Source organism: Sander lucioperca, chromosome 9, assembly GCF_008315115.2.
Source record: "Sander lucioperca isolate FBNREF2018 chromosome 9, SLUC_FBN_1.2, whole genome shotgun sequence".
Classification (NCBI taxonomy): domain Eukaryota; kingdom Metazoa; phylum Chordata; class Actinopteri; order Perciformes; family Percidae; genus Sander; species Sander lucioperca.
The window spans coordinates 11,694,141-11,719,467 of NC_050181.1; the positions used below are offsets into that span (position 1 = coordinate 11,694,141).

The following is a 25,327-nucleotide window of genomic DNA, read 5'->3' on the forward strand; positions in this document are numbered from 1 at the left end:
CTCTCTGCGCACACACAAACAGTCCGGTTGTGGTGGTTGATGAGCGCAGATATGTGCCGATTAGCTCTCATAACAGGCCAGGTGGGTAGCGCACTGCCATGAGTCCATGACGCTAATGTCTGATTATTCCACATTTTCATTGTGATATTTTGTGATTACATTCTGAATGTGCAACGTTCTCTGTCAGGTAAATCAGTAAGTCAGTAGCAGGCTATACAGTGGAGCTGCATATGAAGTGGTTTGGGGTCCTTCTGTAAGTAATTTTGGGGTACAATTTGGTTTTGAAGAATTCTACAAGCAGCAATACCACAGGCCAAGCAATCGACCTGTTCCAAACAGGCACATTTTCAACGGGCACTGTGCTAGTTTATTTAATATTGAATAAAATGGCATTACATAGAGTCGATTGCGTCCACTTACAAGTTGGAAAAACAGGGGTATGGGGACTCTAGGCAGGTTAGCCATTGTTAGCAATACTATAACAACGCATTTTGTGGTATTTTGCACATGCAAACACAATAGCAACATGTCAACAGATAGTGTACAGCTGATTTAATGAGACACTAATCATACAGAAGTGCTAAAACAGTATTCATACGTTCACCCGCTCACTGTGCGTTTTAACATTTTGGTTGTCTAAAAATGTGTTGTTCAGCCCACCAAGCTAGCTAGGCACTACCGATTTTCTGTGTACTGCCATACATGCAGATTAATGGCTCCAGTACCTGGTGGTCCATGTTTACCCACTGGTAAATCTCCGCTGAATGACTCGCTTCAGAAGGGTTGAAAATCTCACTGGCTCATCTCAATTCTCTTATTGGCGTTTAGCTGTGTATCGCCATTGCAACTATAACCACCACCGGCTTGGCCACTTCAGCCTCCCAAGCTTAACCCTCTCGTCAAAAATCGTCACTTCAGGTTTAAAAAAAACCAAGATGGCGACGGCCAAATTACCAAACTCAAGGCTTCAAAATGGCTGTCCGCAAACCAACGGGTGACCTCACCGATGCTCATCCACTATTGTTACAGTCTATGATAAAGTGTGAGAGAAAACGCCAAATTACGCTCCAGGCAAAGTCATGCCAATCTGCACCTCTCATGAACCCTGGTCCAATCAGACGTCTAAAAACAGGGACAGACCTTTCTTCCATTGTGTCTTTTGGGGAAAAAGGAAAATTGAGGAAAGGTTTGCGTTTTTTCTTCCCACCCTGTTTTGTTAGTGCTTAACACAAGTTAATGTGATGAAGTGTTGTTGTTGACCAAATGACTCACTCACACACTGCTTTGCATTTTCAGCCAACAATTCTACTGTATAGATGGTAGGGTAACACATCACTTTATATTGACAGTGGATTTCACCCAGTATAACTTTGGCTCATCTCCAAAAGTTACCTTACTTTTTGACTATTAAGAAATAAAGCATATTTGCAAAATGCAGAATATTATACAGATTTAGGACAGGATGGCACACCTTACTCCGACTTGTGAGTGTTCACGCATTACTCCAAGGTGCTAACCTTGTAGTCACACTAGATAAATAGCCTAATTTAGCTACTTTTGTTGGGTTACGCATTTACATAACCAAATGTTGGTAACAAAATGACACCAGATACGAATAAACCGTATATAGCTCCTATAAAACTAAGTAAATCTATTGTATTTCTGTTAAAATGGGATTTTATTTTGATGCAACTGCCAGCAGTGGTGCTTTGCAGCCAGTCTGCCAACAGTTTGCTGACATTGATGTATTTCAATTTACAAGTGAGAGCTATTGTCAGTGTCAGAAATTCCAAATATCACGACTCAGAATTGTAAGTAGGATGCTGACGTGAATTGTTTTTCCCATCGCAATTACAGTTTAAACAATCAAAACCTAATGTTGACCGTTTTCTGACAGTTTATGCAATTTTATTGTGAAAAGCTTCAATCCTCCTTGGCATATGTCTCTGGAACTCTACTGGAGAAATGAACACCATTCTTCCAAAAGATATTCCTTCATTTGGCATTTTGATGATAGCGTTCAACTGGGTTGAGATGTGGTAATTGCAGAGAGCATAGTTTGTGATTCATATAGTTTTCATGCTCAAAACCATTTAGTGACCCCCCATGCCCTGTATGACAGCATCTGCAGTTGTTGTGTTTCTCAACTCATTTATTCAGGTTTTTCCTTTTAATTTGTCACCCGTCTGTATGGTGTCTGTTCATGTGTAGCACTGATTTGAAAGTGTTTTCCTTCACATGTCTTGTGAACTTCAACAAGCCTCTGTCAGCAAGGCAGTGCAGTTAAGGCTTTTAATGTGCTGCAGGCAGGTAATGCAGTACAGCAAGTGTGTTGTTCATCACTGAGAGCTAAACTGTTGCAGGATAAAAGTTTGTATGAATAAAGATTTGCACCGATTTTTTTGTTTTTTGGGCTGAAAGCACTGTCAAAATGCTAATTTCACAGCAAAACTGTGGCTGAGCACATCTAGTGTAGACAGTGATGGCTGACTGCAGCTGTTGTGCAAGACAACTACAAAATTAACAAGTGGCTGGTCAAGAGATTTGAGCATCTAGCAAGCTAATGACCAGATCATGTTCTTAGCAGTTGCTGGAAAAAGACAAGAAGTCAGTTATATTGAATGAGATGCTCAGGTTGTGTTTGTTAGCCGGTAACAGTTTGTTTGAGAAGCCCATAGCACAGTATCATGGCTGTGTTTCAGTGAGTTTATTTTGAAGTCTCAAACCTTGCTAAAATTAAAATAAATGATAACTATAAAGCTAAACATAGGCTAGATATACATATACAGTAAATAATGTATTATTTGTTGGCCCATGATTTTCATGCATGATTGTACAGTAACATGAAAGGTTTGTAGTTTATTGAGTCTTGTGACTAGGCTGTGATGCAGTATGATAGAAGAAAATATCATTAAACCCTAGTAGAGCCTAGCTGGGTTGTACGGGTAATACATTTGTTTCAACAAATCTTTAACAATTAGAGAAGACAAGAAGAAAATCTAACTGAGATCAAACATATATTGTCCATGTTTACTGAAACCTAGGTTTACATGTAGGGTAATTGTTTTTCACCCCTTGACTTTTCCAGAATTAACCTGAAAAGCAAGGAAGAAAGAGTACCAGTTTTTGCACATCATCCTTTTCAAAAGCAAACTTGTTCCAAACAGCAGACGTAGCATCTTTTCTTTTCCCACCAGTAATAATTTCTGAAAGATAAATGCAAAAATCCACATATGCCGCTAACCTGTTTTTTTGTACCAAAATGCAATTACATCAGACTTCATTATGACTAATCTTTAGGATGAGTCATGAGAAAGTCAACTTCGCTAGTTTTCATTTTCAGTAAAATGGTGTAAACCATATTGGGCCTAATTTGACATTACATTGTATCCTTTGCAATGCAACTTAATTTGTACAATGCAATGTCAAATTTGGCCACATTATATAAATTTGCTTTTAGCACATTTTGTTGTCTAAAATTATTAATTAAATAGAAATTAGAGAGGCAGGAGAGGTCTAAATTTGAGTTGCTAGATATTGTGGAACTGACACCATCTTTTACTGCCGATCTGTGGTAATTCTCTCTCTCTTTCTCTTATGTCTATATTGGCCTCCAGGCTTTGGACAGATGGTGATCCAATAACACCAAAGTCCATAAAAAACATTAGTCATTACAATGGTTAGACTGTCAGAACACATATTCAGAAATTATGAACGTGAGCTTAAATCCTTAGACAAGAAACAGGAGTACACTGTTTCCCTAAAAAAATAAAGTGGTGATATAAGAAAAATTTGTTGGATAATGACAATTTTATTAACCAAATGTAGTAGGTAAGCCATAAACGAAAGTTATGAGAATAACATTGATTGTTAGGGCATCTGAGGTTAGGATCCAGTGACTACGAGGCAGTCACGACCACCATATGTATAATTGGAGACATGCTAACGTTAGCTTTTGTTAACTCAAGCTTGGGCACAAAGCAGCTGCATATAGCTAGCGATAGCTAGCCTGTTGTGTTGAACTCTGTCGCGTTTTTTGGCGACCATAGACAAAAGTAACATTTACATAGTCTAAATGTGACTGAAGATGCAGATAGAAATGAAGCCATATTTCATGTTTAACTGGCAATAGCAGACTGAATTCGGCTTTGAGAGACATTAGTCAGTAAGATAACTTTAAAAAGAGGTTCACATAGCAAACAGGTTACCTATGGTTGCAGTTAGTTGGCCAACTCATCGTACTAGCTTGTAACTAACGCCTACGCCAAAACACAACAATAATGCTTCAGCCTTGTGTTGTCCCACGTCTAATTTTACATATAATGGTCTGGGGATAATGGCAAACTTAACAGGTAACCTTAGCTACGCTTAACTAGCCAACTTACAACTGGGTACGGGGCAATGATGAGCATTTGTGCCCAACACACACAAAGGCTTGGTCTATTCAGTGAAACGGAACTGCTCTGGGGAACTACAATGCTACACAAAAAGTGAAAATGATACGTTAGACAATGACGTAAGCTTCGATTTCTGCTTTTCGGTTTAAACTAGCGTTGGTTGTGTGTGAATGATGAACGCATATATTGTGTTAAACTGTGGACATTTAACGTTACCCCTCTATTTCTCATTATATAGCACCCATGAACCGTTTCTATTGAATGTTCCATTCCGTTGAATAGTCTGAGTCATGAAAGCCAAGGCGGCGACAAACCCCCAACATCAGACTGGAGGTGGATAATGTTGGCTCAGTTTTACTTCACAAGGTGAATGCCAAACAAATCTAGCTTGCATTAACAAGAATTTAACATCCCACTGTGGCTTACCTTCCAGCCCTATGAATAGCGAATTATCCTCTTCATATCCAAAATACTGGGGGATGAAACGTCGCACTTTTATCACCCAGCTAGCAAGCAAGCTAATTGAGCTAGCTAGCCTTTCTCCAATGAAGCAACACCGCAGTTCTCAAAAATGCATAACGCGTATCATTATATTCCAATGTTGAAATGTCATTCCCAACTTTGCCCATTTGATGGAAAGGCAGATGATGTTAATCCAACAGAAAACCGCTTCACTTCCACACGCATTTGTGGGGATCACTTTCCTTTCTCCAATGACAGCTGTCGTCGCACGAGTTCGGGTTATATAGCTAACGTTAGTTGGTGTTAGCCACCCAAGTCTACAGCCAACAATTTTACCATTAACGTAATAACAAACAAACGCCGAAATCCAAGCGGCTGCAAAAGTCAACACCTTGTAAATGAAACTTTAAATGTGAATCCTCAGCGAATATACAGCGACGCGCAAAGCAAATGTTGGGTGCCGACCGCTTGGTTGGCAACTGGTTCTATTTTCTTCAGCATCGACAAGCTGCGGGACCAAGCGGCTAGGAGACTCTCGCAGCCAGCCTGCCACGCAGTAACAACCGCCTCCAAAGACATGTAAAAACAAAAATTAGCTTGCCAAAAATAACAGAGTGCCCGAACTGCGAAATTACTATGAAATTTGACTAAATTAAGATGAAGATGACGCTTCAGTGTACTCTATAACGGTGGCCATATCTAATGATAAGTGGCACCGAAGCACAGCCCCTCTAGGCTCCTCATAAATTAGATCCACCTCCCCCTACCACAACTACGGCACACAAATCTTTCCAAATCGTTGTGGCCCGTCGATAAAGGGATGTTTCGTGAGTGTGGCAAATGTTTAATAACATCGATGAGAAGATACGATATAAATACCACGCAAACCGTTTGACAATTTCTTCAAAATACTCTCTGACCCTGCGGATGGATATGGGCATTTAGTAAATAAAATAATGGCTACGAAGGGCTGGAAAAGATGGTGCGTGGATTCGAGCTGGCTCGGAGCTGGATTGGCAACTGTTGGTGCTCAAGCTCATGCAAATATTTGCCAGCAGCAGCAGTAGTGACTCAAACTGACTCAAGATGGATTAACTTCGCGAATGTGCGGGTTCTCTCGTCCAGCTAACGTTAGCATCAATTCAGATGGAACACCGACCAAATGGATCTCCACAGGCTGACGCACGACACGAAAAGGTCTCCTTTACTGCTTTCTTTCTCTCGCATACACGCACGCACGCTCACTGATGCAGGAATTGCATCGGGTGTTTGGTAGCGGTAGCCTGCAAATAGGCAGACATACTGTAGCCAACACGCAGGGGTTACATTTTGTAAAAGCCCCCAGGGGTCGGCTTCCAGCCCCTACACATGAAGTAGCTAAATAGAGCCAGTGGGTGTTTACGTGCATGTTGCTTTTTGGGCGCTTTAAGTTACAATTTACAGTTTCTTCGAGTGAAGACTCCAGAAATGGAAATAGAAATAAACACAGCCCTATCCCTTTAAATGATAATTGGCACATCTTTCCTAGTCTATGAGCTCCCCCTGCTGGCTACTACAACACAATGTTAGCAAGTTATTGCTTTTTATTTATTTATTAATATTTAATCAGTTGGAGACAATTCAAACAAATCAAATGGCAGTATACAGCCAAGTGACAAATTAAAAGGGAATATCTGAATAATTTAGCCTAGTACATAAACGTATTCCATAAATGGCAGGAGAGGTCACTGTTTTGATAACTATATCATAATATGAATCTAATGCTATGGCCTTTACATCTATGCAGCACTGCAGTTGTTTTGGTAACGCATGGTGGACAACTAATGAGACATTTTATGTTGGCTCAATGGGGTCGGATTGCATAAAAGGGTCAAAACAGCACAATCAGATGCTTGTCAGTTACAAGATAGGACAACACTTTACAAAGACAATTTATGTTGTTTTTTCCTTTTAGTCTGTCACCAAAATGTATATGTCATGCTCAGTAGGCCTATTACACATGTTGTGACACATAGATGAGACAGCTACATTCGGAAACCTACAAACCTAGAATGTGATAATAGCAATAAAACAAGTACATTTCATTGAGAATAAAGGACAAGGGAAGTAAACTAAACCCTACCAGAACAACTAAAACATAGAAAAGAAAAACAGGAAATGAAGGATAGATGAGGTGCAATCAAGTCTTTAAGTAAGTGTATACAAGTTAATTATATAGGCCTTACTTACAGCATAATCATTCATACACACATCATTTTCCATTTTCTGAAAAATATACATTCTTTAAGTACAAATCATATATCATTTCCAAGCACTGAAAAAGAGAACAAACATCTCATCTCAAGTACAGATTAGTTTCTGTCTGAAGAAGTATCCACCAACATGTTTCCCATTCAGATGAGACAGAAATCCTCACAAGCAGGTTAGTAGGAATAATGTCAGTGAAAAAAAAAAACATTTAAATACACCATGAACAAAGTACTAAGCTATTTACCTGTCTTTAACAGTGAGCAGGATTGAACTTTGGCTATATGGTCGGCTAATGTAGCTTTCAATGTCAGCTATTTTGCTTAAAACAATGGTTTATGCACAAAAATATGGTTTGGGATTGTCATTCATCAAAGCATTCATTATCAGTCGCATTTATATGGAAAGAATGTCTACAGAAACTATTGATTCAGACTTCACAGATGTAACTAGGTCACGCATTGCAGTCAAATAAATGAAGATATTATTGTGCTTGTGCGACCATATATAGCGTCAAAAGTCCCAAATTTCCACCGGCTGCAGAACATCTGCGGATCCGCTCCAGAACAGCGGCGGAGTCAATAGGTTTCCATTAAAGTCAATGTGTGTATTTCCACTGACTGCAGAACGGCTGCGTTCCGACTCCGGCACAGCTCCGGCGATCCGCAGCCCTCCGGAGCAGATACGCAGAGCTTCTATTTTTGTCGGACGCCGGAGAGCTCCGCAGCAATTCAGCACAGGGCAGATAGTGCGGGACAGGAAGTCGAGCACAGAAGCAAAATAAAATATCCAGTGCTCACGGCGGATCATATTTCTCTGCACTACACCTTGAAAACACAGCACAGAGTTTTTTCCCCTCTACTCTTCTGGATGGAAACAAACTGTTGTTGGTTTTGTGGTTCTATTCTACGTGAATTTGCGAGATCTCGTGGGTCCTCAAGACTACAGCTGTCAGTCATGACCGCAGCCGTACCACAACAAATCGGGACCTGGTGGGTATTGAAGGACGGCGGAGCACGGAGCCGACACGCAGCGGAGCCGATCCGCAGCCGTTCCGCAGTTGGTGGAATTTCAGGGTAAAGAAGCCGCACATACAGGTGTCACTTTGTAAATTATGACCTTTGATCTGGTGTACTTTACCACTAACCACCATTGACCTAATTACCTTGAAACACATAAAGTTGCTGTATAGTGTTGTATCTGTGAAACTCTAGTGGCCCTAATTCCTGCCCATGCAAAGCTGATACAGATGTACCTAGACCAAGACTGTAATTACTACCAAAGATGGCTCTATACTTAATATTGAGTTGAAGGGACTTAATGCTTATGCAAAAAAAATTGTTTTATGTTTTATGCTGGAACGTAATTGAGATACAATTTACTTCAGTTTTACAGATGTGTTTCACCTTCTGTTAAAGTCCTCATCTTCGTACATTTTAACTTGTCATAGTAGGAAAAGCACAGGTGTTATAATAACATTAACGATGTCTCTGTACTATTCAAGTGTCCTGATAAGCTATGAGAGTGTGACAGTGAGCCAACATGCGTCATAACAGGACCCTTATTTACACCTGTGCTTTCCCTACTATGATATGACAAAATGTCTTAAATGAAAAAGGCCTATTACAACCAACCCAAACCTTGACCTATTTCATATATTAATATTAAAGCTATGGGGCCCTATTTAAAAGATCTGAGCGCACGGCATGAAGCGCAAGGTACAGATGCGTTTAGGGCGTGTCCAAATCCACTTTTGCTAGTTTGACAGCAGAAAAAAGGGTCCGTGCGCCAGGCGCATGGTTCAAAAGGGTTGTTCTTAGTGTCTTCATTAATTCATGGTGTGTTTTGGGCGTACATGCAATAAACCAATCGGTGTCATCTCCCATTCCCTTTAAAAGCCAGGCCCGTTTGTACCTTGGCGCATTGCTATTATAATGGCGGATTTGCACTGTAATATTTTTATTTGTAATCTTTTGCATGTTTGTGTGCTGCTGCGCTTCCCTGTGTGTGTGTAACAAGCATAGTGTTTTTTACTAACACTTAGTCATTTTACTAATGCGCTGTTAAAATAACAATGAAATGCTGCACTATGGCCTCGATGGCACGATCACTTTCCGCTGCTTCAAGATAGTAAGACGTCAAGAATTCACCTGAACACGCCTCCCTGTAAGACCAGCACACCGATGGGCGCGAAGATGGGTGCAGGTTCATTTGCTATTTAAACGACGTGGGCGCTGGACGGTCTTAAAATAGCAAACACATTTACGTTGGGCTTTGCGTCGGGCTTTGCGCCACGCAGCGCCGGGTGCACGATAGGGCCCATAGTGCGTAGTTTCTGTCTCCCCCATGAGGAATTCTAAGTAATGACAACAATTCTGTCGGTGCATCCACATGACACAAGCCTTCCGTGATCGCGCTTCACCCCCACTTCTACTCCACACAGTTGCTACGTAGCCAAGGAAGAAACGGAGGATTTAAAAAAAAACATGATGGACTCTTCAGAAGAGGTAATTATCTTCACTCGATTTTCTGCGTGCGAAAGTCGCTGGGCAACACCAGTTTCTAAACACACACAGCCATGCTGAGAAATACAGAGAGAGTTTTGTGGAGCCGTCTTAAAAAGCTTTGTATCAACTTATTTGGCAATGGCTTGAATGTAACAGACGTTCATTATTATTATTATATAAAAGTTACGCACTAAAGCCTTAAAGTCATACAATAAAACATGAAAATCTCCAAAAAGACATTTATATGTTACAAGAAGTTCCCAGTTTGTAATTGGTTGTTGTTGATTTAGAAAGCAGTCTTTTATATATTAAGTTTATATAATAACTACATATAACAATATGTAGTTATATATGTATGTGTGTGCATATGCACACACATACATATATAACTACATATTGTTATAACTACAATGTAAGACTAACAGCATCTAATGTAATTCACAAACATGGAAATGAAGACTAAATCAGAATTCCCTTCTGAAATAATATATAATAATAAAAAAAAAAATGTCATTTGTTTTGGGTGGAGAAGAGCAGTTCTGGTATATTACAGACAGAGGGCAGCATGGCTCTATTCTATACAACACTGGGAATAGTGATCAGATCAAATTCTCAAATTACAATTGAACATGAAAAATGCAGTCCTGCTGTTTCTCTGCCTGTACGACATCCCTCTTTTTGTAAATCTCTTTTGCCGTTGTTCACGTTCATCTTGTTCAAGTGATAAACAGTACAGTCAATGAGTAAAATATTCTTTATTGTGGGAGATCTCACAATTAGAGATGAGATGAGCAGTAATCTCTGGGTTTTTGAGCCGGGGGAGCAACAATAAACCTTGTGAAAGGCGACAAATACAAATGTCTTTACTGATCTGACACAGTGTGCTATTATACCACCAAAAACTCACTATCCACAAAGTTTGGCATTTCTTTAATGATGGCATCTAGTGGAAGGTAAACCCATCTATGCACACATTTCACAAATGAGACTCTCCCCACCTTTTCATGCTTATCTAAATCTCGATGATGTACATTTATAATGATAGGTTTATATAATTATTAGCAGACAAATGTGTTAAAATACCATAAGTAATTTCAGCAAAATAAAACGTAATTACACAGTGAGTGGTTAAATGCTCAAAGAGCTCTTTTCTGGTTGTTGAGCTTAATTGATGCCCTTCGGCTATCGGCATTAAAGACTAATTTTCAAGACGATACAAAGGCAGTGTGACTGGGAGATAAAATAGGCTTTTTCAAGGCTAATGACCTACACTTTGCTAGCCATGCGAGCCATCATGTGGGTGTTAGGTCTTGAAATGCAGTAGATCTGCTCCACTATTCCTACAAAATAATTGGCATCTGTTTATGTTGGTGGTTGTTTTCCTTATGGTTATTTGAATTCACGCCATTCATGCAATTTACTGATCATTATATGCAGACTTTGACATTTTTATGTTATGCATTTGTAAAGCAAGGGACACAAGGGTGTATAAAAGATACTATTACTGAGAGGTGATGTAAACCACGTAGTCGGACTCAAAGTTTTCTGAAGAAACGGATCATTATTTTGCTCCTGCAACAAGAAATAAAAGTGCTGATAACATCCAAGTTTCAGGTTGACAACCATGTTACTTTCCCCTTGCCCTGTGTATTTTTTATAGGAGGCTTAGAGACAAAGCACTGATGTTGCTCAAGGTAGTGCAAAATGCAGCTGCACCAACAGTTGCAGAATAACAGGACAGACAGCTGCCAGGTGAGCAGATGGATCATATTAATATAACAAAGGAGTCAAGAAACATGAAACCAAACGCTGGCTTGGCTCTTTGTCTGCAGAAGAACAGGTATTGTAGAATTCTGCTTATATTAATTCATTGCACAGCCAGATAACTATGGTATTTTCCATAGTTATATTCAGAACACATTTCAAAACTTTAGTATATTGGAAAAAATTAGGCTCAGTGTGAGTGCCGAAAAACCACAGAGAGTACACAAACTTCAAAAGGCTCCAGGATATAGGGAATTTGTTTTAATCTTATTTCAAAGAGATGCAATGTTTAAATATGTCAGGGACAAATTTGCATCATTTCAAAATTTCCTCTGACAACTGGGAGTTTAAACTATGTGGAATGACTACTTACCTTTTAAATAGAAAGGGGATTTTTATCACAGTCTAATTAAAGAACAAAAATGTGAACTTTAAAGAACAAAACTTCCCTAGGGACTTTAATGACTTGGGGTACATTAAACAGACAAAATTGGAAAACTGGATATGAGAGAGAAAGAAAGAAAGAATGAGTCTTTTGTCATCTTTTGGCCATATCTCAGAAATCAAGTCTTTGGTCTTGACAAGCTTTGAATAATGTGGAAAGAAGTGTGAATTGAAAGTTTTAGGTGAAATCAGTGAAATTAGAAAGTGTACCAAAAGTGCTTAGATGACATGAGTAAGCTACATAAAGAAGTACAGATCAGTCTATCCATTATCAGCTGATTTATGAAGAGACGCTGGGTGGAATGGGGGTCAAGTATTGAACCTCATTTCTAAAAAAAAATCCTTTTCCTAAAATCCTAAAAAAAATTTATATAATTGACTGCATGTATTCTTAAAACCGTGAGTATTGTACTTCATTACTCTTTCAAACATCAGTGCCCTCTGATTTTGTGTGACTTTCAGTCATAAGGTTGGGTTGATCTCTCTTAGCCCATAAAGGAAATTGATTGCACCGCAGAATTATTTTTGAACTGATAAAATATAGGAAAATTAATCCCTGCTTTACAGAGAAAAAATTGAATTGAGGCAAAGGGGATTTGCTATTCTTCTGACTTTTGCACAAGCTTTAATGTATAAAGGCCTCTGAGTGCAGTCCCTACTTGATGAACATTCTATTGCCCATGGCTGGAGGAGCTAATTAGAATCTATTTATAATCATAGGGGAATATATCCAAAGAGCTAAGAGAGTGGGTAGTATAGAGAAAAAGAGAGGGGGCCAAAGGGGGATTGGGTGTCATAAAATCAGTCTGCATGCTGTGATATCTGAAACCAAGATGTTCACATCCAAGAAGCCAGACAACACCAAATTAACAGCTTTGCAAGACAGAGTGTCTTTCTTTTCTTTTCTCCTTTTCTCTTCAGGGTGAAGAGGAAAAGGATTGGAACAGCAGTTAACATGGACATAATTGAGTAACACAAGGGCATAAGCAGAGTGATGAGGAGGTATCACTTGATCTTAAAGTTTTAAAAGCTTATCATATCAGCTTTCAGTAGTCAAGTCGTATGTAAAGCTCTCAGGGGCCAGTACGTAGAGATCTCTCTCAACAGGACATGAAGAAAAAGTGAAGAGGCAAGATGTGTTAGCCCTCATGATCAAACTTTCACAACTCATTTTTCAAAAATAATATTAAGATACTTTTGCATATTAAACAGGAAAGATTGTTATTCTATTCTGTACATCTCTGGCTCTTTGCACTGAGCAGTTGCATCATCAAAGTTTCCAACCAGCAGGCTCTGCTTCGCTACTTTGTGCAAACAACATGACCATGCTGTCAGCTCTTGTCAGCCAGCCACTTATGTTTATGCAATGATGTGACCCAGAGCAGATGCAAACCAGGGAGGTCAATGTGGACCACCCCATCATCTGCTTACATGAGGCATTAATAGTGTCTGACTGGACTTGTGAATCACTAAAACACCCAGTCACATGCACATAGACAAAGTGGGACACCGGCATGAGCAGATAGGTTGATACACTGTGCTTAAGTTGCTACCTATGAGTTGTTTATCTCACACTATCTTAGATGAGCAACACATTAGTCCTTTTCCAGTGTTTATTTAAAGACAAGGAAACAAAAATAGTACAAACCGAAATAGCATTTAATCCAATCGTTTCATGTGACAGGATGAAAACATCTGACCAGCTTATCAAATGTGACTTTTTTGTCTATTGAATATGGTCCCTTCACTATGTCTCTCTGTCATATCGCCTCCATGCTGCCATCTGTTTCTCCCTCACTTAACTAGGTCCCTGTGGTAACTGTCCCTTCATCCCCTGTTACATTCCACTGAGGAGAGACTATGCTCCTCTCTTTCTTTTTTTGGAAAAGCACCAAAGAGCTGCAAGACAGTCCTCCCTTACAGGCACACCCAAGAGGCCTTATTAAAGCCAAGGTTAAACCCCACTCTGCTCCCTTTTACACTTTGTACTAGTATCCATTCTCAGAAATCTCTAATATCCTGGATTCTCTGGTGCACTCCACTCATCAGAGACTCCCAGAGCACTGTACGGAATGGTGCAGTAATCCTGGTAGTGTTACAATGAACCATGAGATGCTTCTTTGTTTTCTTTCTGTGAATACCCCAAGGTAAGAGAATAATAGGTTATCTCAAGCTTGTCTGACTTTGGTCAGGGATTATTTCACCTTATTATACTGTATGTTATTAGAAGTTGTTTTTCCATTTTATGCAGCTTTTTGATCGAAATAGGCAAACAATGTTGCAATCCCATGCGAGCCTTGAACACTGTCACCTTTTCTGCAGTGATTTGCTCACTCATGAAAAACTGCACTAGAAACCTTCCATGTGAAATAGTGTTGTTGTAGCATTATCTGCTGTATCTCAGAAAATTTCATTTGCTCGTATGGCACCATAAAGCAGACTCTTTGCTGGATAAATCACTTGTCTGACTCAGATAATGCCGTATGAAATTTCCCAAGCAATAGAGGAGATGAATTCATGGGGCTCAAGTTCTCATATAAACCCGGGAGAAAGAGTAGTGGGGCGTGAGACACCAGAACTGATGCTCTGCCCTCAAGCCATATCTGGGGATTGAAGTGAATGTGAAAGAGAAGATTGAGGTGGGCTTTGCTCTTGAGATCCCACACCTATTGACACACAGGGCTCTTAGTCACTCCTCAGTGTGGGGGGGTGAGCATGAGGGTTGTTTGGGGCACCATATATATTGTTATTCACCAAAAATTATCTTTGAGGTATTTTTTTTTTATTACTTTATGCTAAGGATTTTAGTATATAGTCACAATTTTATGTCTCACAAAACCATTACAATAAAGAGTTTCATGAATGAATTCCCAACAACAGTAGAGTTTACACTCCTTCAGCTAAGTTGTCACATTTGGGTTTAAATGACTACACTTAAATGTTTATCCCTGCCTCCAGTCTTTATGCTAAACTAGGCTAATTGCATCATGGCTTTAGAATGCATAGGCATAAGAGAGGTATCAACCTTCTCATCTAACTCATGGCAAGAGAGTGAATAAGTAAGTGTATTTCCCAGAATATCTAACTATTCCTTGAGAGGCATAGTGGAGTTACGGATCAGGAGGTGATGTGACCATTTAAATAATTAAACATCACTTGGATTCATCTTAGTGTGTATTTTCTCATTTTAAGAAGATTCCAAAATGAGATATTAATCCCTGGTAAAATAAATGAAACAAAATTCAGACACATTATAAAGGGGTCCATTTTTATACATAGTCTGTGTTTGCATGTTTTCTCTTGTCCATGTGTTGCATGTTGTTTGATTCACTGCAGGTTTATATGACAAAATATATCACAACTCGAAGGTCACATCTTTCTATTATTCTGTCTTTCCTTAACTTTAGAATTTTGTTTATTTTGTCACATTTTCCCCAAGGTTAAGAAGGAACTTTCATGCTCAAAACTGCAGGTTTATTTAATAAAGCTTATTCAAAGTTTGCCTGTAGGACTTTATAATCATTTAACTCAAGATAGCATATGATGACAGCCAACTAAGAAATATAAGAGGAAAATGGAACATATTTGTGTTTACAGTGTCTGTTTTCCATGACAATGAGAGTCCAAATGCGTTGCGTATTCACTGCACAGATGCTTGTCAAAGCTATTTGAACAAGGCTATAACATTACCGCACCGATCACAATTACTCCAATGTCAGTGTGCAAAAAAGTCAAACCATCCTTTAATTCACTTCTGTTATATTTATTTTTTCTCTCCCCAGAAATATGAATCCTGGTAATAAGCCTGTGCTGAGGGGAAAAATATATGACAGTTTGTTGCAGGTGTGATACTGAATACTAGACAGGAAATACAGCTACTCTTACTTTGTGTTATCAATCTGTCATGTTGTTTGTTTACATAGCAATGATTTATAGGCATTCAATATTCCTCATTTCTGCTCTAGACTGGATAGTGTCAGAAATCAGAAACGATGAATAACAAACTAAATTAGAGAGGAGAGAGAACAAACTGATTTAACAATCATCAGTCTGCACGCTGTTTGGAATTAACTGACTGGTTAACATGACTTTTATCTAATTTCCCTCCAGAAGTGCAGCGTTAAAATTGGTGTATGGCCATCCCTTTATGTTTCAGTGTATTTTATGAAAGGGGACAGTGCAAATTAATAAAACACATGAATTCCCATGGGTTAAAAAAGCCAGAATTAGCCAAAAGGCTATTTTTCATCTGTAGTCCCCTGCCCTCGATGTTAAAAAAGGCTTTTTAAAATACAGAGAAACAAAAAGGAAGACAACACAAGCAAAACAAAACTTAGCACAAAACATCACAGAAACAGAAAACAACAAAACAAAGCACAACATAGAACTTAGCACAATACAAGACACAAAAGCAGAAAGATATACAACAAAGAAAAGCAACAGAGTATAAAGTGAAAAAAATAAAAATTAGAATAGACACAGCCATTAAGAACAATAAAAGCAGTATTAAACTAGGAGGAAACTAAGTAAAAATTCATATATGCGGACTTTACAAACTAACAGAATAAATATATTATCTTTCTGTTTTCTGATTTAGGTAATGTGTACAGACTATGGGAATGAGTTTTGTTGGTAGGACAAGCAGTTAAATATCCCAGTATCCAGCCACCCATCTGCTTATGGAAGCTATCCCAGCACACATTGGGTGAGAGATGGGGGTAAATCCTGGGCAGGTTGCCAGTCTACCACAGGGCTAACACAGACCTCAGTAGAGCCAATTAAATACTGTGTGTTTCAGTGTTTCACCAAACCTCTACTGAGAGCTGTAGTCACAGTTTTAAAAGATGGCTTTTTACATTTGAATAATCTGCTATTTAATGAAGTTTTTTCTTTTTGTGTCTGTAAAAGAACATTTTCATTCAAGATTGTAAAATACTCTGTAGCTGTTCCAAGTATAACGTGATATCATGACTTTGCGTAAACATACACGGCACTTTTCTAAAGCCAAGTGGCGTGTTATCTGTACGCATTTTGAGCTATCCGCGTGTATGTCTACGCCGAAGAACGGGATGCGTGTATGTTACGCCAGAACGGGAAGTTGCATTTGGAGCTATCCGTGTGTATGTTCACGCCACAACGGGACGCTATCCGCGTGTATGTCTATGCCAGAATGGGACGTTGCATTTGGAGCTATCCGCGTGTAAGTCTACGCTGTATACAGCGAACGGGTTGGGTTTAGGAAAAGAAGAACAGGGTTGGGTTTAATAAAAGAAGAAAGCGACGGTTGGGATTAGGACACGTGACACGCAGGACACGATCCCCGGTCTCCTGAGTGAAAGTCCTGTATTTGACCCTTCCACCACTCCAACCAACTTCCCTACGCGGATTTTTGGCCTTTCATACTACTTGCTACGGCATCAATTGACACGCAATCGCAAGGTAATGTAAGTCAATGGAGGTCAAATGGAGGTCATAAGCACACTAAAAAGCAATTATGCGTCTTGATAACTCGCCAAAATGGCATACGAATTGGCGTGTCATACATACGCCACTTCTTGAGATCCGTCTGCCAAGTTATAGAATAGCCTATCAGATCCCAACTGATTAGGTGCTCTCAGCCAAGCTACAGTATTTAGACTATAAAACATATATCGTTCATATTGAACACCTATATTGGCACCTTGTATGGTAGCCTAAGCCACAGTGTATGAATGTCAATGAATGTTGAATGTTCCTGTACTACGTAAAAGCGCTTTGAGTAGTTGTTAAGACTAGAAAAGCGCTGTATAAATACAGTCCATTTACAGATAAATGAAATGAGTAATGATGTGAAGCTAAAGCAAGTCCTATATGTGCACTATATTATTTGATCATATTGGAGGCCAAGAATATGGGAACGTGATGGTAAGCAGAGGCAATCCAGGTATGTATTTACTGCAGGTTTTTACCCACGCTAACAACAGGGCACTTGGGATGGGTCACCACTTTTCAATTTGTTTAGTACTTTGGTTTATGACCTAATACATGCAAAACTAAAGACTCAAAGCCTCAGTTTAGGCCTATGTAATATGCTAAATACCAAATGTTAGCATTCTTGCTTGCTAAACCAAGAAAGTGAATACTGTACATTACACCTGCTAAAAATCATGTTATTAAAGCTTTTGTGAGCATGTTAGCATGCTGACATTAGCATTTAGCTCAAAGCACCACTGTATGTATGGCCTTGCAGAGGCACTAGCGTGGCTGTAGATTCATAGTCTATTTATACACTACAGTGAGTTCAGTGAATAGTTCCTCTTGTTATCAAAGGTGTGCCAATCACTGAAAGATTTTGGTTGCACCCAGACACCGGACCCTCGGACATGCCTGGCATGACTCCCTGCCCTGCGGGTTGTTGAAACGTTTCTGTATGTGAGGTAGGAAAATTAAGTAAGGCAGAAATTTTGAGGGTATTTAGCTAGGTTTTGATACTGTTGCTGGGCAACTGCCTGGTTACAGACTTGTCTGATCCTGTTTGACTGTGGTTCAGAGCACACTAATTAGCCCAACCTTTCGCTGATACTGTAAGTTGACAGTTGTAGGACCATTAGGGCCATGAATGTTTAACGATTATGTTTTTATCAATCTCTTGTTAATCTCCTTTACTGTCAGGTTTAAAGGTCCAGATGGATTATATCCCTGAAATATAGGCCCAAATAGACCAGTTTCTTGAACCAGATGCATTCTGTCCTAAATCTCTCAGTTGGCCAAGTGAGTGAGGAGCATATCTGTCGATAATTAAGTATGTACTCATAGGAAATGAAGTTTGCAGGTTGTTTTTAGGTTATGAATAATTGATTCTGCATCACATCCTTCCTGTTACTGTAATCTAGTTATAGAAAATCACATGACATTAAATTCATGCACGGTAAAATAATTTAGTGGGCTTAGTGAAAACGCAGTTTTAGTGTTTATTGTTTGTTATACAAAGCTAATTCAAAGTTGGTTAGGGAGAAAGTGCTGAGGTCAGCACCTCATCTCAGAAATCCTTATAAAAGTAATAGACACTACTTTACCATTCCTGCTGGATACAAAATATAAATCATGAATCCATGTCTGTCTATTTGGTTGAAAATTAATATCTAAATACATTATTGAAGGTAACCTGGAATTATCAAAGAGACTTATTAGGATAATATACAAGCTGTCTAAATTAAGTCACTTTGGATTTTTGCACAACCCATCTAAACACACAGCCAGAGGACCACAGTGCAGACCCTTCACGTTATAATGTATTTTAGAACAGGGTCCTTGACAGTCCAGGGAAAGATGCAGTGAACCAACATGAAATGGGTGAAAACTATCCCAAATTCAGGTGCTGGGCTGAATGTGAGGCTGCTGAATAAGTCATGGCGTCCAAGTCCATTAGTGAATTGCCAGAATTCTCTTTGTTGGCTACCAAGGGATCACTTCAAAGTTTGATGAGGCTGGCGATGAGACTGCACACGTCACAAACCTAGGTGTGGTGAACTAAATCATCTGAGACCACAAGTAAAAGAAAGTAATTCTTTTCTGTTCTGTTTTTATTGACATATTTACCCCATGTGTTGAAGGACATAGTTAAAGTTCGGTGTAATAAACAAGGTGTTGAAAGACGGCCTGGTACCTGTGTGGGCAGTGGTTACACAGACAGAGAAATAGATTGGGCTTCTCAGATTGTCCTGCTGAGGATCTACATGTTGTTTGGAAGCAGGCAGAAAAAAAAACCCTGTAGTTTGGCAGATATTTGGCTCTTTGTAATGTTAAAAATAATCTCAGACATAAAACAATAAAGGTCTTCTCTAATGCTCAGCCAAACAGAGTGGTTATCAGGCCCAAAATAGAGCATAAGGAGTGTAGGGAGTAAACAGTCTGTGGCTGAGGCATTATACAAAACCCCAGACAACTGATTCAGGGAAACATCTTTGTTCAGCTATGATTTTATGTGTGAACAGTATGCATTAGAACAGGTGCGCCAAACATTTTTGGCTCATGACCTCTTAAAATGAAATGTCTACCTGCAACCCCCTCACTGGTTGCATAAGTCTACCAGTTGTGACAAGTTCAAAGAGTGATGAAAAGACGGGGAGATTTAGAAGGAGGCATTCTGGATTTCTAAATTGAGCACTCTAAACTGGAGAGGGTTAAATGAGAAATTAGTTTTACAGACATATTTTCAGTCGACAAAATTACATTTGGTCTCAAAGAGCATACATTTGACAAGATAATTGAAAACGTTGGCTAATAAAACATGGCGTTCGGGAGTTGTGTTTTAATTTTGATGGACTTCACACTGGTCTTCACTTCACTGTGTGTGTGTTCTCAAATGTAAACACTGTGAATTCCTGAAGAAGTAAATAGTATCCAATAACCACAAGAGACACAGCAGAGATTAGAGGAAAGTAAGAAAATAAGCAGAACTTTGTGCAGCAAAAATGTTTTTTCTACTTTTCTCTCCTAGTAAACATTTCACGACCTTTCCGATTTATCTTGCAACCCCCAAAACTTGTTCGCTTACACAGTGTGAGTGTGGCTGATGTAATATAACAGGAGTAAAATGTGATGTGCGGGGTGTTGACCTGTTAAACTAACTCAGTGTTAGAGAGCACCAATTTATTTTCACACAGTGAAATATGTACACATGCAGGACAGGTATGTTTTCCAAGCCCAAAGAATCCTAAACCACAAATTGCCATCTCAAAGCCAAAGATCCAGCAGCGCTGACTATGGCTGAATATGCTGAAGTACAGTACAGTGAAAATTCACAGTGTCTCCCTCCATTTATAGTGATGAATGGACCCCCTTTCTTTGTCAAAACAAAGCACACAGAGACAAAAGACTTTGATGATGAGTAATTGTTTTTGAGCAGGAATATGTAGATCTTTGTGTGTGCAGAGTATTTATGTCAATGTGAGATATTTGACTGCACTTTTCCCTTTTAAATCCTTTTTCATAAAGCATATAAGGCTTAATGTGCTGCCAAGGTGATGCATGACAGTGGGTGTCCGCAGAATAATGTGATGGAGCAATAGTATCACAGTGGTTGTTTCCTTTCTGCGTGGATTCATACTGGAGTGTAGATACAACATCTTGACCTCTTGACATCAATAGTGAAAAGAATTTTAGAGGTGTTGTAGCTATGGAAAATTACTGGGAATGCAGCTCAGATGAGAAATTAGAACGATGTATCTGTGCTGCATGTACCTTACAAGACCACTTACTCAGTGTGTGCACGTAATGTTGTTTGCTAATCTCTTCAGCACAAAACACAATGTTGTGAGCCCACACAAATCTGTCCAAATCAAATCTCTTGCAGGCTTATTTTGTGTGCTATCTGTCTCCTCTCATCCTGTTGACGAATTCTATAATAACATATGATAGTTTGCACATAGACTGTGGAGATTATTGAATTGTTGGCTCATTTTGAAGATTAATCTGGGCCAACATATTCCTTGTGGCATTGTGAAACAGCATAACCGCTAATGGCACGGCTCATAAAAAACAGCCACAACACTGACTGAATTTCTTACACCAATGTAAGATAGTCATATTGCACAGTATGTGATGAATGTTTGCCATGCAGAGCATCCATGAAAGCTCTGATCAAATCACATAAACAAATTTGAACGTGCCTCACAACAAATGACCATTATGCATGTAGTCTATATCAACGAACTTCTGGGATTGCTCCGTTGCCGCTGGAAATTCCGCCGGAAGTCCCACAACTTCAGCTGTCTTTGTGTTGGCATTCTAAACTCCGGTCGATTTATAAGGACTATGGTTAACTGCTCCTCAGATCTCTGCAGGGTAAATCCAGACAGCTAGCTAGACTATCTGTCCAATCTGAGTTTTCTGTTGCACGACTGAAACAACTTTTTAACGTACACATGTTCCACCAAAAAAGCCTTCCCGAGTGCTGCCAAAGACGTTTGTGATTGGTTTAAAGAAATGGCAATAAACCAGAGCACATTTTTCTACCATCCTGGAATGCTGTGTGGACTAGCCAGATCTTCCTTTGCAGCGCTGTGGAGGAAGACTATACTGCATGCAACTGAGCAGCGCTTATATCCCCCAGTGGCACAGAAACACTTCCACTTACAGAACACATTCGTTCGTGTGAGCTTTTCTTCTCCTCCTTCTCCTCCGCTCCTAATACAGACAAGAAGTGCTCATTTCAATACAGACAGTCACACATTGTATCTCACATAAGCCAAGCTTCAATCTACTCTGCAAGAAATAGCTTAGAAAAAAGGTTTCACTACCCACCAGACGCAAGAGAAAGATGAAGATGCCTAATTCAAATGTATACAGATAGGCTATATGGACTACCTCCTGCACAGCCTGCATGCCGTTTGTTCACACTATTTCAATGTAAATTATGATGTTGCCCTGTTAGGGTCAGTTGTAATTAGTGTATGTATGCCAGTGGAGTGATAAACAGGAGATGCATGGAACTGCATGGCTGAAAGGCAATCCGACAGGAAGTCACTCTTGACCACAACCTGAGATAAAGTGTCTGGAAGTCTGAAACCTGCCCCTGAAAGCTGATGCAGTGCTATAAGTCTTTGTAAGTGTGTGTGTGTGTGTGTGTGTGTGTGTGTGTGTGTGTGTGTGTGTGTGTGGTCTTGTATGTCTATCTTTGTGAGGACCAATATGGATTTAGACCTTAGGAGTAAGAACAATTTTGCAAAGTGAGGATATTTTGGTCATTACTGACAGTTTTTAAGACTTGGTTTAATGGGCAAAAAGTAGCGTCCGTGATGGGCACTACGAGGGGCACCAGCTAGAATTAAGGTTAGTTGTGATAGAGTTACGGGCTAGGGAATGCATTGTGTCAGTGACTCATTTTTGTTATTGATTAAAAGAATAGTCCAACATTTGGGGAAATATGCACATTTGCTTTCATGGCCAGAAGCAGTGACTTCCTGGAGTCTCCGCTGGTTGCTTGGCAACCTCACGATGACAACAATACTGCAGGAAGGCATTGCTCCCCCGCAAGAAATAGTCTGCACATAACCCCCTGTAAAACCACAACTTCTCATTTTTACACTTTGATGTATGGATTAAACAATTGAGAAATGGCTTGTTCATTAGTGAGCTTTACAGGTGCTGGTAAATGGATTTATTTTATGCTTTTACACTCTTAGTAGACAGAGCCAGGCTAGTTGTTTCCCTGTGTTTTCTGTATTTATGCTAAGCTAAGCTAAGCTAACCACCTACTGGCTGTAGCTTCATACTGAACAGACAGATATGAGACTGGTATCAAGCTTCTCTTCTAACTCTCAGCAAAAAAGCGAATAAAATCTGGTGATATTCTATAAAGACCTCGAAAAGACCAAAACCAACAAGAATGAGACATGTTGTTGGTTTTGGGCTTTTTATGAGATATGTTGATGAAAACAAAATATATAATATTGCCAGCCCCTGTTCTTTAATCTAATTCATGTTCTTGTTTCTTATTCTTGTGGGGTTTTTTGTTGTTACAAATTACGCATTTTTGAACAGTTCCAACATGAACTTTTAAAGTAATATAGCTCTTTTGGCTTTGTAAGTGTTCTGCTTCTTGCCCTCTAAAGTGGTCCTCACCAAGTCAGGCACTAATGTATTTTAGAGCCGATGGTGATGACGAAGGTTATGTGACCCATCCTCCTGCAGGCAACTGTGTTAAGTAATTTCAGGCCAAGTGGAAGAGTGGAAACAAATGTTAAGGGCAGGGGTATTGCTGCTGCTGTTGTCTGTATGCAGTCTTATGTCACTCCAACTTCATGTCAGCCCTTAAGCAGCCCACACGTCATTAAGTGGAGGAGGTTCTTCAGCTTATAGCGCTGCTTCCCCTGGTCATTCAGGTCATTATCACTACAGGGCTTGGCTTTTCACATGCTGCCAGTGATCCCCAAAACGTACACTTCCAACCCCTGAGATCCTTAGGTCCATTAGATTAGTGGTGCTCAGAACAGAGATTTATTTATCGCTTCGCAGCCCATGTGGTCAACTTTGTTGATATTCTAATGAGGAAATGGGAAGGCCAGCTGGGAGAAAAATTGGATTTCCAGCAAGAAGTTTATGATTTATTTTGCATCTAGATGGCGGTTTCAGAGGCGGTGTATGGTGTATGAATAAGTTATATGCAAATCCATGAAGCCCATTTTGAAATAAACTCTTGCTTTAGCAGACATTTATGGTTCTTGCCTTGTCAGTATTAAAAAACGGTAGGAACTTTGGATGCTTTCTCCAAAAGCTGAAATTAATGTCCCAAGCATATTTAGCTTAATCTAAATAAAGTGGTAATAGACCACAGGGACTGATACAAGATCTGGAAATGCAGCACAGGATTCACAGCGCTCTCACATACCATCAGGCAGGAACACTGATACTTTGTATTGGTCTGTTATGATAAAACTACAAAGCTGGGTCATAACACAGACACAGAAAGACAACAAGAGAGGAGCATCATAAAGCATATTTGTTATGCAGATTTCCCTCATTCATCCTCCCCCACTCTATTCCAGCTGGCTGATTTCCAATTCATTTGGGTTCAGTGTAACTTGCTTCCTGGTCTAAAACCTCTACTCCACTTGAGCATTTCCACAACACTACAGTATAACAACTGTAATTGGTCTCCTGTGGCTTTAGAGCCCCTTGCCTGTTCTTCCATTAACACCGACACAGAGCTGCCTGGCTGCTGTCCATGGTGCTGATCTGTAAATGATGGCTTTGTGATGAAGGATGCCTCCATGCTGCTCAGCCCTCTGTCTCACACACACACACATACACACACACACAAACTTTATACTTTCTCCTGTCTCATGCATGATTGCTTTTCTGGAATACACAAAGGCATGTTACAAAACCACCATGAAGTGTCCTTTTTGACATTATAAGATGGTAGAAAGCAAGCTTTGCCATGACTGTGGCATGGTTTTCACATTTTAACAAAAACATGACTTATTTTCACATAAAATGTGAATTTAAAATGAATTTGTAATTGTGATATACAGTCTTCACACATAATATATCTAACAAAGAGCACACATTGTGCCTGACTTTGTGGTTCTTCTTTATTATCTGCCTTATAGGGGAGGAGATATGTTTTGTGTTGCCTTGTTAATATTTCGCCAACACAGCCCAACTGGGAATTGTCATACCTAAATTGCGTTTCTTTGGGTATATTACTATATATTGTACTATCACCAGTGCAATGCGGCAAAAGATAACAGCAAGAAAAAAGTTGGGGTCGACACCACAGACTTCCTCATCTCTCCACAGAGAGAAGTCTTAAGGTTGTATTTACTAACCACTGACTGTAATTACACATGTACCTCAGTTTGATTTCTGATTTGTGATCGCAACATCACAGGAGTCTGCATAAGAAAAACAGAAGTTAAACAAACAGTCCCCTCATAGGATTCACACAAATATCCTTAAATAAATATGAATCATATCTTTCTTGTTAACAAAAGAAAAGTCTGTCCTTTGTTCCCTCTAATT

General features: G+C 39.5%; 2 protein-coding genes across 9 annotated transcripts in view; one reads left to right on the forward strand and one right to left on the reverse strand.

Annotated features, from left to right (window-relative positions):
* Window positions 1-5,571, reverse strand: part of kmt2cb (lysine (K)-specific methyltransferase 2Cb) — a 70,878-nt gene extending 65,307 nt beyond the window's left edge. For all 8 annotated transcript variants that reach the window (XM_036005643.1, XM_031294235.2, XM_031294236.2 and 5 more), the window contains exon 1: window positions 4,824-5,571. The gene's annotated coding sequence lies outside the window, so the exon portion shown is untranslated. The remainder of the gene's footprint in view (window positions 1-4,823) is intronic.
* Window positions 5,572-5,972: 401 nt separating this feature from the next.
* Window positions 5,973-25,327, forward strand: part of LOC116046072 (dipeptidyl aminopeptidase-like protein 6) — a 116,273-nt gene continuing 96,918 nt past the window's right edge. The window contains exon 1 of the mRNA XM_036005418.1: window positions 5,973-6,056. Within this exon, the coding sequence (XP_035861311.1) occupies window positions 6,022-6,056 (35 nt within the window). The 5' untranslated portion in view covers window positions 5,973-6,021. The remainder of the gene's footprint in view (window positions 6,057-25,327) is intronic.